Below are 19,621 nucleotides of genomic sequence, written 5' to 3'. Positions count from 1 at the left end.
GTAAATATCTATCAGGATTGCGCCGATCAATGTCTCGTAAAAATCTATCGAATCAGAGCATATACCGGAACAGCGGTATAAAGAATTAGAGGCCACTTCAGTTTATCGCGATTCATAGACTTTTTATAAGACGTACGACAATTCTGATGACGTCAAAGAAATGGTGTATTGTCAACTACGTCACAATTTGTTGTCCGGGTGTCTAGTTGGGTTTCAGTGGTTGGACACTGTTCGCTGACAGAAAGAATGTATGAATCCAGCGGAGGATAAAAAGGTGGAGAATATGTCGGACGAGTTTCGCCTGGTGGTTGAATGTCAAAACCCGAGACAGGTGAGAATTAAAAAAAATAAATAATTACTTATTATCATACATACAAAATTTTACTTTAGGCCTAAATAATGATTTCATTTGAAAAGTGGTCTCACTTTGTCAGATGTGTTTGTCCTGTGATTTTCAGGGACACAGAGTAGGCCTGTCATATCGTAAGGTACACGCACATTTTTGTGATACATCTTTCTGAAAACATAGGCCCAAAGGGTAAAATAAAAGTAAGAGGATATATTTCATTCCACAAGGACCCAGCACAACTTTCCCACGATACATAGTCTACATTTGTGTCCACTGCCTGTGGACGAAAAAAAAGATGTACGTACATGTGGTGTATATTTTTGTAAAACAAAAAATAAGAAAGAACAGAAAGAAAGAGAGAGACAACCAACGATTGTACAACGAATGATTGTCTATGTATGAGCGCTTTGGCTTAACTCTTCAGATGGTGTTATATACACGGAACATCGTGTTATGATATTTGTGTCCCTTCGATTAGGATTTTAACATATGTACGTGGTGTTTAATAGCTCTCTGTCACACTCGGCTGACGGAACATGTTTCTCTGCCCCTATCACGGATATCCAGGTTCGATTCCTGTCGGGCGCTCGGGTTTCTCGTCCTTTCATTCATGTACATGTATAAAACGACTGCGTTTATCGATAAATTGTTTCTAAATCAAAGAAAAAAATGTAAATACTGCAGCAAGACTCAGATATCATGTGCAAATTGAATGAGGGCTGGCTATTAAAATGCACCCAGATAAATGCAAACAAATTCACATTGGAAGTCTGAAGATGAGTGTTGCCGTGTTAGTATACTATAATAAACAGATTAACAACTGCTAGCTACAAGGGAACATATATTGTTGTTATTATAGAGTCAGATTTTTGAAATCACATAAGTGAAAAAAGTCAGCTCAGTGTCTGGTATGCTAAGAAATACTTTAGATTTTATGGACATTAAATTATTGATACCGTTATGTAAATATCTTGTCCAGTTCCAACTTGACCATAGAAGTGCAATCTGGTTTCTTATAGTTACTCCCTTCCGTCAATAATGACGATTTCGTGGAGTGTTTTGGTGTTGGGTGCACAGTGGCGATGATTTAAAAAGAAAGAGAGGGGTTTTTTTGTTTTTGTTTTAGTATGGTTAAAAGGATAAAAAAAAACTTGTTGACCTAGTGTTTGTTTATGAGGGGTTCAAGGACCTAGTGTGGTATGTGTGCCTTGAAGCCCTCTAGTGTGGTGCACTGTACTGCTGCTACCGGGAGGAGGTTCCATTGTGTAATTGTGTGAGGAAAGAAGGAGAATTTATATGTGTCCTTGGTAGCAGATATGTGTTTGTAAGTGTAGGGGTGTGCTTGTCTGGTTCTAGGGTCTGTTGGGTGAAGGATGTTGGTGCATTCTATGGATACATGTTGGTGTATGATTTTGTAGAACAGAATGAGTCTTCTTTGTAGTCTTCTTGTTTATGGTGATGGCCAATTTAAGTTGTCTAGCATGTCTTGTACTGAGCTTGTGTTGTGGTATCTGTTTTGTACGTATCGTGCTGCTCTGCGTTGTATCTTTTGTAACTGGTTTATTTGACTTGTGTTGTGAGGGTCCCGTATAGAGGAGCAGTACTCCAGTTTGGGTCTAACAATGGCCTTGTATGCATGTTCTTTGATGTGTTGTGAGTTTATTTTTAGGTTCCGTTTCAAACATCCTAGTGATTTGTTTGCGTTTGATTTGATGTTGTTTATATGCGTGTCCCATTTGAGGTTGTTTTGTAATGTTATGCCGAAGTACTTGCCGGAATCTACTTGTTGTAATGTGTGGTTGTGGAGTTTGTATGGGTATTTAATTTTTGTGCGTTTGTTGGATGTGGATATGATATTGCATTTGTCGGGGTGAAAGGTCATCAGCCAATCGTGTTCCTATTTGCCTGCTGCGTCTATGTCTTGTTGTAGTTTGGTTGCGTCATTGATGTTGGGTATTGTTTTGTAAATGATGCTGTCATCTGCAAAAAGTCTGAGGGTGCTGTGTTTAATGTAATCTGGTAAATCATTAATGTAAATGAGGAAGAGGATGGGTCCCAAACAGGTTCCTTGGGGTACTCCTAAAGTCCATGATGATGATGTCTGTTTGTGTGTTTGTGTTAGCGTTTTGGCCAAGATGAATGTAGTAAGTTGTGTTTCACAAGATCTTGAAGAACGAAATCCATGTTGTAGGTTGTATAAAATGGTATTGTTCTTCAAATGTTTCATTATGGTGCTTGTTATGACATGTTCCATGAGTTTACATGTGTTGCAGGTGAGTGATATGGGACGGTAGTTTGTGGGGTTGTACTTGTCTCCTTTCTTATAGATGGTGCTGACATGTGCATGTTTCCAGTCGTGTGGTAACGTGTTTGTGTCAAGTGATGTGTTGAAAATGTTGGTGAGGATAGGTGCTATGGTGTGCCTAAGTTCTTTAAGGATTTTGCCATGGATTTGATCTGGTCCTGATGCTTTGTCGGGATTTATGTTGTTCAGTAGTTTGTCTATACCGTTGCTAGTGAGTTGTATTTCTGGCATGATGGGGTGTGGTGAGGGTCCTTTTTTCGTCGTGCTATCATACCGTGTTAGTTATGATCATAAACACCTATCATACATTAAACCCAGGGGTAGGAACCTACTTCCCATGCATGGACTCGGTAACACAAAAATGGCGTCTCCATGGCCCGTTCCGGAGTAAGTTTTTAATATTACTGTTGCATTTCCCATATAAATCATATTACAAAATAAAGTATATTTCGCCAAACAAAATACGGACGTTCGTTATACAGTGACAGTCTGACAAATCGTTATCAGAGTGAAAAACAACTTCTTTGTGACACAGGGAATATTTTATTTAAAACAAAATCAGACCTCAAAAAGTCTTGGATTAAGATGCGTTAGTAAAGACACGGATCACCCACTACGAGTCGATACGACGTACTTCTGACGGAAGTATGAGGCCTTTTTAGAAACCAGAAAATCTATAAACCATGAATGTAGATGTGTATACCATACACCTTATACGTATTCATGTCAACAAGTAAATGGATGCGTGTTCAATGAAGTTGAAAGATTTTTTTCATGCAAATATTCTTTGAAATGAGAATGCTCCGTCAACAATCGATAGCTGATATTGAGCTTTGGCTTATGAAATAAAACACGCCATGCTTTTAGTGATATGTAAATAAATAGTAAACCCTACGTTAACATTTGAATAGAAGGCGGCTTTTTCCAGAAAAGCAATCTGTCTAGTAGGGCGGTCGGCTTTCACAAAGGTGTTCGAGGTTCGATTCCCTGGTGGTGTCACCTGAACTACCGCGTGGGATTTAGCCTGTTACATCTCACACGAAAACTTTCCCATCCCGTTAACAAGTCCGATGTTTTACAGTGAAGTCTATTGATCAGACTATCATTACACATTATTTTGACGTTCTACTTTAAGACATGAAAACTAACATCATACAATGTATAATTGAACCACATTGACACAGAGAATGTAGTGTTGTTGTATAAAAAAAACCGTTACTGTTATATGCGTTGCAAATGTATTGCCAACCAAGTTATATGATCTACACATTGTGTGGAACGTTTCTTGTAATTTGTCGTATTTTACATTTTTTCATACAACAATATCCAATGCGTGTCGATGACAATGAACCCATTGTAACAACATTGATATTGCTGTTCCAAGAACGTCATATAATGGGGATAATAAAGTGAAAAACAAAACAACAACCCCTAAAAAAATCATTAAACATTCACTGCTTCAAAACAAATTTGTTTATTTCAGCTCCAATTGCTGTTTACGAACGGGAAGAACATCGAAGCCAGGAACAGCCGACACGAAACACCACTGATGGCAGCCATAGCCAGCGTTGATTCCCAGCTAGTTACTTCTATCGTAGAGACTCTAATCAGTCTCGGAGCTGACACTAATGTCAGGAACGCACTACGCCAGACCCCTTTTATGTACACGTGTATTATGGATTATCCGGAAGTGGCGTTTCTCCTATTACAGAAGGTGAGTGAGAACCGGAAGTTGGGGAATGTGTAAAACATTCGGTCATCCTTAGCTACGAGATTTGAATGTTATGCAATTACAGTGTCATTGGTTGGGGCAGGTGGTGTCAACTGACGGGTTATGCAAGTGTTTTTTAACTGATCTGATGGACCATAGTGACGCATTTTCTTACTCAAGGACGAAACGTGCCGCACGATGCAGTTCTTTGTAATAGGAAGGAGTAATGGAAAATACCCTGCTCACACTGGCCTTCGAACTGGCGAACTCCCGCTCTCCGAACGGACATCCTACAAGGCTCCTTAAGGGAAATCCCCATTTGCCCGGCGTACGCCCCCTAAAAGAAACGAAGTCAAAGGGGAAAAATAAGAAAAAGAAGAGAGAGTTGATGTTTACATCAAAGATGCAAACAAAACATTATCTTTCTCCCGTTTCTGTGTCCTCTCCCAGATCTCGCGATCGAGACCATATCCCGCTACATTCGGAATGGTAAATGTTAACACAAGATTTGTGTAAAAGAAAAAATGAAGTGAAAACTGTTTTTTCGTCTCAAAATTCCAGGGCCCATATTCATAAAAAAAACCTAAGTTAAGTATTTCACTTAAGTAAATACTTAAGTAGGACATTTGTACTTAAGTACTAAAATAAACTTAAGTATTTACTTAATTCAAGGTTTTATCTTAAGTTGTATTCATAAAACTACTTAAGCTTTAGTATTAATCAAGTTTTTTTCTTAAAGTTAAGTAACGCCATGAGGATGTTTAACTTCCTTTAAAAATACTTAAGTAAATACTTAACAACTCAGAAGAAAGATGACTTCACGAAATCGACAGAAATCAACTTGTTTTTAAGAAAAAAATCATTAACTTCAGATTTTGCCTTAAAACTAACTTAACTGCCTCAAAGTTTTATTGTATCTTTTATTCATTAATTAAAAAAATGTGTATCTATAGAGTTCTTACCTGTGTATTAAAAAAACATTGAGGTTACTTGTACTTTAACTTAAAACCCGTTCATGTGCATTCCGGCCCAGTCATGTATTTAGTACTCCCCTGCTTTGATAACGAAACGAAAGTTTTAAATAACAGTTGATTGTTGTGACAGTTCTAGCATATTTGGGGAGCGGGATTTTACAGATCGTTCAATGTAACTAGGGGTTTGATATGTACATTTCAACTGATGTTTGGTTTAGTGGAAATTAACTAAAACGTACTTGTTCTCCTTGACTCTACGATGAACACGCTATGTGCATTTTTGGCCTGAACGACGAGGTTAGTCTAATTTTTGTGCATTCTTCCGGCTCTCTCCTGATTAATGCATTTGAACTGTTCAATCTGCCGGTAACCTGAACCCATACTTGCCTATTTGCCGATGCCGACATACACTTGTATATATATACTGTCCTTAAATCGTCCACGTATGACATGTTTTCTTTCACTTGTAAACATGTACTAGCCTCACCATCGCCAGACATTCGTCCTTTGTCAAGTTTGGAATCTGACGTCTTTTTTGCTGTTGTCATTTCCGGATTCTGATCGTCTTGGAATGCCAGGAACGCCAGTGCGAAAATTCACGTTTTACGAAAAACATCACGCAGCTACTTAACAACAACATAGCAACTACATGAAATGCTTAAATATTTATACTTAGCTAAGTATGCACTAAGTAAATACTTAAGTTGTTTATGAATAGATCTAGTACTTAAGTTCTAACTTAAGTTTTATTTAACTAAGTAAAATATTTATAGTTAAGTATAACTTAAGTCAAACTTAAGTATTTAACTTAAGATTTTTTATGAATATGGGCCCAGGCCTGCCCCTCGGGAATAAAATAATAGATTTATGAGACAGAGAAATAAGAAAACATATTCGGTTACTACATTTGTTTCGTGTAAATTGATATAGATGTTGTATTTAAAGTTCATTCTTCTACGATACATTTTGTGAACTGTGCTAGCTATAAGATAGTGTGACTTTCAGTCATTCATCAAAGCAATCAGTTTTTGTTTACTGTTTTAAAAGGCTAAAACCTGGACAATTCATTTCAGCTACTGTAAAAATATTTCTTTATATATCTGAATAAAAGTCACATATAATCGAAAAGTGGCATTCATTTTCTATACAATTCAAATCACAAAATGTATAAACCCTATTTCTGAAAGTATTTTAGGACGAGAGTACCGACCCGTCTCAATATTCAACTTTAAATTGCCGCTACGTTTAGCTAGCACCTGTCTATATCTTAAGTCCTAATATCCATAATATTGAAGCATACGTTTCGGTATAATTACTGGTTTTATACAGCCTATGTGTTCTAAGTTTATTACCGTTATTACAATTTCTGTCATTATACAGCTCTTTTTGTCAGTCATATTATCAACATTAATAACATAATCTTTAACCTACATCAACATTAATAACATGATCTTTAACTTACTTTACACATTCTTTAGTAAACACTACAGGGATACTGGTAATTAGTTGTTCTAAGTTATCGTCTCTCGACTGTTTAATATCTCTGTTCTCCCAACTACGGTTGATCGACAGGGACCAGTTATGAATACATTTTGGTAACCTGTTCTCATTTAAAAGTTTTAAATTTACCCACACTTTACAGATTTCAACTTTATGGTTCACTTCACAAGAATTCCGTCCCAGGTCACCTCGTTCGGCGATATTGGAGCCATTTTTACCTGTTCCCAGAAAGCATCTACAAGCCCAGTTTTGTATTGTTTGGACGAAGCGATATTTATTATGACCTCATAATGCAGCATAATAGAACAGGACCGTGTATAGTTGTTTGAAAAGTCCCTCCCGCACATTTTGATAATTGATGCCTATAAGCACCGTTAAATTGCCAATACTGTCCTGTCTTTTCACATATAGAACATTTTCTCTTCTCTATCATATTGAGAACTCAATTTTGAGAACTTCTGTTCTACAATACAAGGAAATCATAATATACCGTCTTCTTAGTTTAATTTCTCCATCAGTCATATGCGATCAAATTGATAGTCACTCATATAGCCGCCGAATTTTGACCATTTCTTCGAGAGCTTCTGCCCCATATCTCCTTAACATCAGAGACTTGTATATCACATATACAAGTCTCTGTTAACATCAAATCCTGGAATTTCTGAAGCAACATTTGATCCCCTCCCCTCCCCCCCCCCCCCCCCCCCCCCCCCCCCCCCGATTAATGTCATCTAAAATATAATAATAATAAATGTTTCCTTGAAACCCTTCGGGGGGGGGGGGGGGGCTAGATTGCCCCAGGCCACCACCATACCCCCCCCCCCCCCTCCCACCAAACAAATCCTGGATCCGCCCCTGTTTGATAGAAACAGTAATAGCACAATTACTTTTGAAATGCTGTAGATTGGTACCCGTCACGCGCCGACAGGTGGAGTCTCTAGAGTAATCGGTTAGGATGATTGTTGTGCATATATTGCCCGGGGAATCAACATCTGTTTTCATTCCATTAATGTGACGTATGTTCTGTTCTTTCTCGCTTTGCAGCGAACAACGAGATGAACTGAGGCATTATTTCTAAGTTAATTGAAATATATCAAAACCAAAATGTCAGTATTGTCAATGCCACACTACATGTACATAGAACCAAATATATATAGTCTGGGATCGAGTGAAGAGTCTGTAGGCGGTCATACGTACGTGATTAAAAACCTTTGGGTACACTGGAAAATTCTGTAGCCTGATGACGATACGTTACCTGTATGACTAAAGTGTAACTGTTGATCAACGATAAAGGCTCTATTGTTATCCATATTACATGCATGTATTAAAAACGGCAAATTTAAATGTTTCGGTAATTTTATTGTCTTTTGAAAAACAAAGCTACAATGGTGCTTTACTTCCATTATCATAAAATACAACAGAAACAGAAATTTAGGCAACGAAATACACTTTATTTAACAAAAAAAATACATTCTATTTGGTAGAGCATCACCACGTGTATGTCAGTGATATCAGTTTTGTGATAATGAATCTGTTCCTTATCTTAATATTTTTGTATTTGAGGTAATGTTGTCCCATAGCATCACTTGAATTGTGACGTCACAAATCTCAAACTGTCTTACTTTACGTCCCTGTCTCGGTAAATTAATTTTATTCTCCAAGGTCAACCATATTTACTACAATAAAAGTCCATGGTTCACTCGTGTTCTCCATCACGTGATGACTCGATTAAGTTTCAAACAGAAATTTAAGATAGCCGTAAGGGGTATAAACGGCCATATGGTATCATTTTGTGATGCAATATTTATATTCCATGTGGTATTTTGGAATTTCAATATACATATTGTATGTTATTACATTCGTTCATTTATTTGTCTCCTTACTAATATATTGGGTGTCTTTGTGTTTCAGGAAGGAACCGATATTAATGCTCAGGACAACAAGGGTATGACGGGCCTCATGTTCGCGTGTCAACTCAATCACGTCAACATGGTGGAATTAATTCTGAAGTTACACGCTTCCGGTCAGCAAAACGTGGACCTATCATTGAGAAATCTGTTTGGCCGAAACGCATTGGAAGAGGCCATTGATAAACGGAGTGCAGGGGCGATAGCACTGTTGTCACGTCTCAAGAAAAACGAATTACGGAAGCAGTATTCGGATTACGGAAGTAACACAAAGCGAAAGATCCGGAAGTCAGATGATACTCGAGCCTTTTCTCCTACGTCCGCATTCGATAGCTTCCGAACGGACATCGGGAAATCTGTGAGTTGTGATTCTCTGACTACGTCTGTCGATGTTAATGCATTACATCACTATAAGCGTGAGCTAGCTGACGAATTTGTCAAATTATCCGATAAACCAAATCGCGAGGAAGCTGACAGGACGCCTATCCCCAATGGAAGTGGTGTAAATCAGTCAAAGGCGAGTTCCTCGCGAGACGACGGTCCGGAGAAACAAGGGTGATGTCGGAGACTTGGTCCTGGCTGTCCGTCAGTGTGCGGCGGACATCAGACAGATTTGCAAGGATTACGATATAGACTACACCAAAGAAGGAGATCAGTCACGTCTACCGGTAGTCTCAAATGAACCAAGTAATCTCCGTGGTCAAACGGACGAAGGACAGACGGAAAGCCGTACGGAGGACAAACAGGGAAAACGTTCGAGCAGGTCATCCGGGTCTGTAGCTCATGGCGGCGCGGTAGATTTATTGTCACGGAGACATAAAAAGAACGCCAACAAACGGAAGGAACGTCATCAGGACCTCGCGCAGCTCGTGAACACTTTGGTTATGTCTAATGTTAAAGGTCGCAGGGACTTTCGAGAGGTACGGGACAGTAAGACTTGCTATGGGGATCACGAGAGACCGTCGCCACACACAACGTTAGATTCAAGGGAATCACGATCCGTTCGACAGTCGGAAGTCATGATGGGAAACCTGATGTCGGTCACTAAACTTTCTACAACGCCACATTCCAGTAACGCGCACTCGCTCTCGCGTGCTTCCGAAAACAGCTCACGAGTCACGCACAGCACTCACTCTATATCACCTGACCAGAAACGGTTGTGTGAACGGAAGACTGTTGACAAGGTGATTATAACGCCGTCCCGCGAGGGTGGGATGGCGGGAGGAGTCACCCTTCAAGTCCCCATAGAACAACAGGCCTTAAACAATACAGGATACTTCCGTCAAGGAAAACCTAAGAAAAGTAAGAAACATCGAAAGAAGAAAGAAAAATCACCACCAAAAGAAAATGGTGTTAAGAATGAGGTAGCAGGTGAAAACAAACGTGTACCTGTCGGACTCGAATCTGATCTGAAAGCTCTGGAACCATTAAAATGGCGATCATTTCGAGATCCATTGCCAAGCATTCCGTGCTCTTCAAATATGAAAACTCATAGCGGTGTGTGTTTGCCGCCATTACGGGAAAGTCTCCGCCACACTGGATCGGCTCGACCTGTAAAACTACAGAGCCTCGATCGGGATCTCTGGCGTATCATAGAGGCATCGAACCTCTCCAAGGTCAAATCCCAAAAATAAAGTATCTGTGATAATGAATGTCGTATACTCGTCTCATTGTCACCTTAATATTCCACTTATGGTTACATTTGTATTGGTTGTTACGGTATTTAAATATAATACATACAATAACAATTTGTTTATTCTTGTAAACAGTACAGTGCAGAGAATAAGAATATAAACAAATAGATAACAATGATACATGAAAAAACAGGATGGACATCAGTATTGTGAATTAATTATCTGATTTATATCAATAATAAATTGAGCCAATGAAATAAGTTCAATTTGAGTTACGTAATTGAATAATGTATGAAATTTAAATGTATTTGGTCTTTCATAATAATATCTAGACATATATTTCCGTCTGCTATTGAATATAGGTTGCTGATCACAGTTAAATAAATAATGGAATTGGTCGCCTATTTCTCTTAAATTACATAAAGTGCATATTCTATGTTCCCGTGGTATATTAGACCATATACCACTTTCGATTGGTATTTTTGTTTTACCTATTCTAAATTTACAGTAAGCTTTGACTAATTGGGGAGGGAGTTCTAGTAAATAATTCTCTATACAAAGTTCAGTCTTCTAAATTCTATAATTGATTCCTTTCGAGAAAGTAAAGATTTCATTCCTCCAGTTTACTTAACAATTGCCTTAAGTTTATAAAATATTGTACTCTTCAGCCAATTTATACTTGAAAACTTTTGACTGTTAAATATATCTAATAATCTACATTCTTCAAATATATTTTTCACATATTTCAACCAAGACGAGTTATGATATAATTGTTAATAGCTTGTTGCTCAACTTATTCTGATTATTTTTTGTCAATTTAGCCCAAAATCCAATCATTCTGACTTTAACATTAATATCAAGTGGGAATCGTCCAAGTTCTCCATATATCATAAAATTGGGCGTAGACGTTTTAACATTAAGAATATGTTTACAATTTTAGGTGCAAACGTTCAATAAGTTTATAGTTACAGAAACCCAAAACTTCACATCTATATAAAACAATAGGTTTGACCGCTTTATCAAATATATCAAGTTAACAATCTATAGACAAATTATGATCTCTACATTCAGTAATAGCACCATACATTGCTTTAACACCTTTTTTTTTTTATATAGTTCCGAAAATCATTACTTTGGTTTTGCTGGTATTTACTTCAAGATGCCAAAGTTTAGAAAATTTCAAAAATGTATTTAGCTGCTTTTGCAAATCATCAGCATTTTCTGATTGTAAAATAGTGTCATCAGCATATAACATTACATACAATTTCAAATATATATTTAATTCTTGTTCTAATTTGTCACTTATATAAGACAAACCTTTACAATCATGTGACTTAATAAAATCATCTAAATCGGAAATCTAAAAACGGAGATATGTTATCGCCTTGCCGGACACCGGAAGTACACAAAAATACATTTGAGATTACACCATCTTTACCTACTTTGGCCTGGATACCATTGTACATATTTTTAATAATCCGAAAACATTTGCCATCTATATTATTTATCAAAAGTTTATTCCAAAGACCAATTCATTGATAAACAGGTTAATCTCTGGTATTATCGTGTTAAAACCAACACGAGTTATCTAATTATCATCTCATTGAGAGAGGGAGTATATCGTGTTAAAACCAACACGAGTGATCATCTCATTGAGAGAGGGAGTATAATGATATATTTTTGTTTTGTTCTTTAAAATTGTTGTAAGATTTATTGTTGTTGACTGTAGATGTATGTGAAGAGAGTAAGAAGAATTTTGTAGAATGAATGATGAATTAAGTGGGTGCCTTTGTCCTTAAATGTATGTACAAATTATATTATGTTATCCAATAAGTTGTAAAACTTAAGGAATAAATTTGAATTGAAAATCGTGTTAAAACCAACACGAGTGATCATCACATTGAAAAAGGGGGTACAATGTATATCGTGTTTAAACTAAAACTAATTATCATATCATTGACAGTGGGGAGAGATGTTGTAATCACCTCTGTCCGTGCGCTCGTTCTTGGCTTATTCCAACCAAACTTCATTCAGTGCTTCCACGTCAAAACACCTGCTTTTGCAGTCAAAGCACTAAACCCCACAAGTCGGCAGTCAAAGCACTAAACCCCACAAGTCGGCAGTCAAAGCACTTAACCCAACAAGTCGACAGTCAAAGCCCTAAACCCCACAAGTCGGCAGTCAAAGCACTAAACCCCATAAGTCGGCAGTCAAAGCACTTAACCCAACAAGTCGACAGTCAAAGCACTTAACCCAACAAGTCGACAGTCAAAGCCCTAAACCCCACAAGTCGACAGTCAAAGCACTAAACCTCACAAGTCGACAGTCAAAGCCCTAAACCCCACAAGTCGGCAGTCAAAGCATTAAACCCCTCAAGTCGGCAGTCAAAGCATTAAACCCCACAAGTCGGCAGTCAAAGCATTAAACCCCACAAGTCGGCAGTCAAAGCATTAAACCCCACAAGTCGGCAGTCAAAGCATGAACCCCACACGTCGGCATTTCTGTCTGTCCATTTGTGTTTGTTTTTTGTTTTTGTTTGTTTTATTTATTTATTTTATTTTATTTTGCCAAAGTTATCGTTCCGAATTTACATGAGAATTTAACCTGGAGCCTTAGATTTGCTTTCGTCATTTCTTTTCGAACTGGTCGGTGTCATTTCCGTATTGTCCCAGGTACTATAGGAACAAATAAAGAAAATGATTGAATGAGTTTTCTAAATTGTGCCCAACTCCAATACGTTTCACAACAAATAACGTTTAACACTAATGTCACTACCGAACCTTTACGAAAGTGATATGTACATACATCTTCTAGTCTGATGGAGCCTTCCTCTGTCTTAAAATTGTCATTATCTTATCATGGAAAAATAGCCAAAATCACCCATTTTGTTTCCAGACTATATCACATAATTTCAAGAAAGTTCCTATTTCAAAAGTGCAACGATCTTGTCGTTAGCCCGAGTTTCCTCTGGCCCTGACACCATGTCTGGTGTAGGGCCCCTACACCAGACATGGTGTCAGGGCCAGAGGAAACTCGGGCTATCTTGTAATAGTAGACATACTTTTCCTGTTAAAATACAAACAAAACCCAGAAATCACTAAATCAAGCCAAGGTCAAGCTCAGCAGACATCCAGCGAGTCCCTGTTTGCCTTGTTCCACTGTTATTTGACTTAGAGCTATCCTACGTGATGTTAAACTGTTAATTTGTCTAGTTCACTGTGATATTTTGCCGGGTATTGTGATGTTTTTGTCCTCTATCGACTATAAATAGAACACAATAAAGCGATGATTTTTGTTGTTGTTCTGTGATATACATAAAACTTATTTGTTGAAAAAAACCCAGATGTATTTAAGTCGTAATAACTTGTGTCCAATTCCTTTTGGTTCTTTATACTGTTTACCTTTTGTATATCTTAATGAGTGTCCTAGGTAATAGATTGACCTATCGAAGAGTAGAACACAATGAAGCGTTGACATTGACTAATCCGAGAACGTGTTTCAAATTCTCCGAAACGCTTGGAACAAATCGGAAACACAATATATATATATACTAGTAACAAACACCTAGAAGTGGTATTTTTACCGAATGTTAATCTAACCCACTAAAATGTTTGAACATGTACTAAACGCGCCATAGATATTGGATAAGTCCTACTACACATTGACCAACAAATTATCTTGTCCTTGTGGTGATCTGAACCGACTCATTTCCTTTTTTGTTGTTTTTGTATAAAAATTGATCTGTGCAGCAAAATAAATGCAGATGACCTGTGTATTTTTGGAAAAAATATTGCTCACCCTATAACAGGATAAAAGGAATACAAATACACCAGTTTTACTTCTAAAATTAAATCATCATTTAGAATATGTAAGATGTCAATGTATACTTTGCTGACAGGGTCAGAACAAACTGTGTTTTTCATTTCAGTATTTTACACAATAATTGCACGGTCATTACTGTTCAAATCAATGCGCATCGTTTCCTAGTGGTACTTATTTGGAGACCAGTGGCTGTTTGACAACAGGAACAGCTACTGAACCTCACAGCTGGGTTGTCATTGAAATTGATTTGATTTGATGAATTTTTTTTTTATATTTGTTTGTGCTGTTATAGCTTAAGTGTGACGTTATGTCGTGTGGCAGTGAAAAAAAAGAAGAAGAAAAAGAGCCTGAATTATCGTGGATTCAGGTTTCCATCTCAAATTACGGCTAATGGTGTTAATTTTAAAGCCTACTACACGGACTGGTCATAATGAGCTGGCTGAGAAGGATCCTTTTGGAGGGAATCCAATCCAATATCTAGGACGCATCATTGTCATTCTTTACAGGCTAGCAACGATACCTCCTTGTTAGCATACTGAAGCTTTCAAAACAAGCAAGGACCTATTTTGTTTTCAATCAAGAGTATTCTGGTGTAAATTAAGATGTCTTTGACGGTGTAATGTTGAAAATGGACCCCTGTGGAAAATGGAACCCGGACCGCCGTGGAAAACTGATTCTCCTGTTGAAAATGGAATCCATCAGGTCTCTCTTTTCCACGTGTAGCCTGTTGAAAACGGAACCCGTTTTGTTGAAAAGTGAGTCATATGCACATGTTGCACTGTTATAAGATACAAGTCTGTATACAATACAACAAGCATAAAATATTGATCGATATTGATTAACAATTCGATCTTTGGTGATCCATATAATGACCTTTGGTATATCTTGAAACTGTAATATGATATGCATATAAAACATATACGATATTGATCAACATTTATTTAAGCATTGAACTGTTTTTGTATGGTATTTATGATCTATTTGATTGCCAGAGCTTTGCAAGAAAACAATATATAACGCACTTTATGTTGTTTGCTTGCAAAACTCTGGCATTCAAATAGATCATAAATACCATACAAAAACAGTTCAACGCTTATATTTACATTCCATTTACTTTTTTTATTTTTTAAATGCTATAATTCATATTTAAAATTGATAATTTCCGCCTTGCCGTCAGTCAATAGATTATTTGTCAGCCGTTGGAACAGCCGGAACATGGTCGCGTGCTTTTTGGCAAACAAAATAGTACATGGAAATTAAAAAAAAAAAAATCAATTTCGTAAATAATTTTATTATCAGCGTAATGCGCAAATGGCTTATTTTTTATAACAAATAATGCACACAAAATAATTAGTCGTTACACTTAATTATCCTGGATATTGTAGTTCCGGTTTGTGTTGTATTAATACGCTGATAAGTGTAGCGCGTGATGGATGGCATTTAAACGTACATCAATGCCAGAGCTCTCAAACAGACTACAACTGTATATAGTGACAATGCCAGACAAATGTAAATATTTATCCATGTCGATCAATATCATACATGAATATCTTATTATTGTTAAAATCTATACGACTTTGCAGGTTGGACGGGCAGCCCGCTGCCCGGGCCGACTGAGCGGCCGGGTACTGTGGCCTCCCCACCTGGCAAAAAAACTCTGCACAATAGTATGGGAGCACTCTGTATACACTATTATTATTATTTCTTTATTTCCTCCAAATTTGAAGAGCAATAGAAATAACACAAAATACACATAAATCTCAAACAACATAGAAAGAAAAGAAAATGCTTTCTCACTCAGGTTTACATCCTTACATAGTGATACACGCTTTGACATAAAAACATTATAGAATGATAATAACATGGGCAGTTCACTATATACAACACAAAGATATAACGGGGGCAAATAGAATCGTACGGTGATATTTAATGACATACATTCTATCACTCAAAATAGACAACTTACACTCCTCACAAAATCACTAAGTCTCAAAATTCACATGAAAAGTGAGAGGAAAATACATCTGATATATAATAGAACTCATTATCAACATCTGTCGGTTTAGTTTTGCATGAGAAAAAAACACATCTCTAATAATGATCACACAGACTACCTGACTACACAAGTTGTGTCCCTTGGATTGTAGAAGTCTGTAGAAACCAGTATAGCACATGCTATTATTATTTCTTTCGTACATTAAAAAGCTATTTTCTTGGAAAGTGGGAAATATATTTATGTAAGTTTTATAAAACTTCATTTATTTTACAACGTTTGCGAAACAATCTATATCAACTTATATGTATCACGTTTGTTGGCCCGAATTGTTCAAAGCGCGCGGAGGGTCTTCTGTGGGAGGAAACCGAAGTTCCTGGGGAAAACTCCAGTGTAAAACAATATCATATTCAGGATTATGTGTAATACCATCATACTGTCGGTTCGTCCTTCTAAGACTCGCCAGTTATGTTAAGGGTCAACAGTGTAAACACGTGGAAGGAAAAGACCATAGAATGTGAATTCATCGTAGATATAATGTAATATAATGTATGGTTAAATGGAAAATAAAACCACACCATACGCGCAAAGTGTGTGAATTCCTCGTAGATATGATATACAGTGTATATAATAAAATGGTAAATAAAACTACACCACACAGGTTTTACATCAATTCAGAACTAAGGCAAGGAATAATGAGTCAATCAAAATCATTCATACTTCAAGAAAAAAAAATCTATCTGGTAGAGTTAGGATATTTGATAATTTAGAATATTAAACAGAACAGTTTATAATGTCTTGTCCTCTATCAGACATGGGGGTTTGGATATTTGATAATTTAGAATATTAAACAGAACAGTTTATAATGTCTTGTCCTCTATCAGACATGGGAGTTTGGATATTTTATAATTTAGAATATTAAACAGAACAGTTTATAATGTCTTGTCCTCTATCAGACATGGGGGTTTGGATATCTGATAATTTAGAATATTAAACAGAACAGTTTATAATGTCTTGTCCTCTATCAGACATGGGGGTTTGGATATCTGATAATTTAGAATATTAAACAGAACAGTTTATAATGTCTTGTCCTCTATCAGACATGGGAGTTTGGATATCTGATAATTTAGAATATTAAACAGAACAGTTTATAATGTCTTGTCCTCTATCAGACATGGGAGTTTGGATATCAACCTTCATATAAATGCATTTCAAAACAATATATACCAATGTCTCCACCCATCCTCATATAACCCAATGATGGATGTTGAACCCCCAACATATGCACAAATGCACTTAGTTTTCGACATATATATCAACATCGATAGAACGGCTCGGGAGACGATTTAATTACCAAACTTTGGCCACTGATCATAACGTTTTGTGTTTTGAACAAATCGATATTTTGATTTAGCAGTGATGACGTATAGATGCAATAACTAACAGTCTCGGTAAAGTGAAAAAAATCTTAAGACGGTTTTCATAAATCTCATGTACATGTAAAATGAAAACTCACGTAGGACATCCATAGGACCATGCGTTAGTAGGACATCCATAGGACCATGCGTTAGTAGGACATTCACAGTGGTTATAGCAAAGGTCATTACATGGGTCACCAAAGGTCACAGGTCAAATTGTTAATCAATGTCGATCAATATCGTGTACATGTTACATGAATGTCTTGTAACAGTGTTAAGTTATTTCAAAGGTCATTATATGGGTCACCAAGGATCAAAGGTCAAATTGTCAATATCGTACACATTTTATATGCATTTTTTAAAGCAGAAAGGTCATTATCTGGTTCAATAAAGGTCACGGTTCAAATTATCAATCAATGTCGTTAAATCATATACATGTATAGGAATATCTTATTTAAAGTGATGCTAATGGTCATTGTCTGGGTCACCAGATGTCACGAATTAAAGTGTTAATCGATGTGCATAAGTATTATATACATTTTATATACACTTCTCATAACGGCCTTATGTGATATCAAAGGTCACCTAAGGTCACAGGCCATTTTATTTTACCAATGTCCTTCAATATCGTTTATACATTGTATCATGTAAGCATATCTTATCTCAATGTCTATGACAATGTAAACTAGTACCGAGATCCAATACTTTTATGTGGTTCACTATTCAACGAGGTCCATTTTCAACGGGAATGTAAAGAAAATTTAATATTTGGTTCCGTTTTCCACGGCATCCTAGTTTCATATGGTTTCTTTCCAAGGGACGTTACAGCGGCTCCTTTTCTACCAGTCGCTTTCACCCCTAAGTTTTTATTGTGGAATTAAACACCTTTAACAGCGCTCTCGCTCTCGATATCCAAAACAGTCCGTCGTGTTTGACGGTCACTTCCATTAACTATCTAATATGTGTTATATCGTCCACGACGATAACAATCCCCGGTGTTAATCAGGGACAATGTGAAAATGGATTATTTACAAATGACGTAAGGTTGAAGTCATCGACTGATTCTTGAAAAGACTGCTGTAGTATTACCCGAACGAGAAGGAGCAGATGTCTGCATATCTCTCGTATAATTATTGATTTGGCTTCAAACGTAGTTCAATCGAAAGTCCTATTATTCTTGTAATATACCTGGTATTTTAAAACCTGCATTTGCCAAGTCAGTTTCAACCTAATACTTTCCATATCATGACATGAGGTAATTGTATTATGAAATCGAGAGGATGGAATTCATTTTCCCCGAATAAATGTCCTCAAGACAGAAACCAATGAAACAGACAGTTTCAATAGCGGTGACAATGATTTAATACGGGATGAAATTGAATCGATCTAACACACTAATCCCCGCGTTAGAGGAAAGCCATTGATTATGGATCATTATACACCGGAAGTAGAATTGTATGTCGCCTGCAACCTCGAGTGAATCTTGTTTAAATGCCTCATCGATCAGCCATATTCTGCATATTTGCTCTATCCAAAACGAGTTTTCCAAACAAACATGATACTAGCTGAACGTAACTCTAATCTATTGCATTTCTTTCCCAAATATATCCACTTAGTCAATCAACATTTCTTTCAGGACGAGCAAGTGTAAATAACACTGTCCAGTGGTGTCAGGGTATTGGTATAGTATAACACTGTCCAGTGGTGTCCGGGTATTGGTATGGTATAACACTGTCCAGTGGTGTCGGGGTATTGGTATATACTATAACAATGTCCAGTTGAGTTAGCCACGCCCGTATCAGAGTTAGTCTCGCCTGTATCAGAGTTAGTCTCGCCCGTATCAGAGTTAGCCTCGCCTGTATCAGAGATAGCCACGCCTGTATCATAGTTAGCCTCGCCTGTATCAGAGTTAGCCTCACCCGTATCAGAGTTAGCCTCGCCTGTTTCAGAGTTAGCCACGCCTGTATCAGAGTTAGTCTCGCCTGTATCAGAGTTAACCACGTCCGTA

General features: G+C 37.1%; 1 protein-coding gene across 1 annotated transcript; it reads left to right on the top strand.

The window, feature by feature from the left end:
• On the top strand, nt 1-10,398 carry LOC117325591 (ankycorbin-like). Its single transcript, XM_033881927.1, has 3 exons — nt 1-331; nt 4,138-4,368; nt 8,751-10,398. Exons 1-3 carry the CDS (start codon nt 251-253, stop codon nt 9,303-9,305), a joined length of 867 nt encoding a protein of 288 aa, XP_033737818.1. The 5' UTR covers nt 1-250; the 3' UTR covers nt 9,306-10,398.
• The last annotated feature ends 9,223 nt before the right edge of the window (nt 10,399-19,621 follow it).

The sequence above is a fragment of the Pecten maximus genome, chromosome 4 (genome assembly GCF_902652985.1).
Source record: "Pecten maximus chromosome 4, xPecMax1.1, whole genome shotgun sequence".
Lineage (NCBI taxonomy): Eukaryota > Metazoa > Mollusca > Bivalvia > Pectinida > Pectinidae > Pecten > Pecten maximus.
This window is presented reverse-complemented; position numbering and strand designations above follow the sequence as displayed.

Bases quoted from the DNA above. Each gene is read 5' to 3' on its own strand.
- LOC117325591 (XM_033881927.1), top strand. From the start codon at position 251: ATGAATCCAGCGGAGGATAAAAAGGTGGAGAATATGTCGGACGAGTTT. The intron at 332-4,137 runs GTGAGAATTAAA...TGTTTATTTCAG, and splicing joins AATGTCAAAACCCGAGACAG to CTCCAATTGCTGTTTACGAA. The intron at 4,369-8,750 runs GTGAGTGAGAAC...TTTGTGTTTCAG, and splicing joins CGTTTCTCCTATTACAGAAG to GAAGGAACCGATATTAATGC.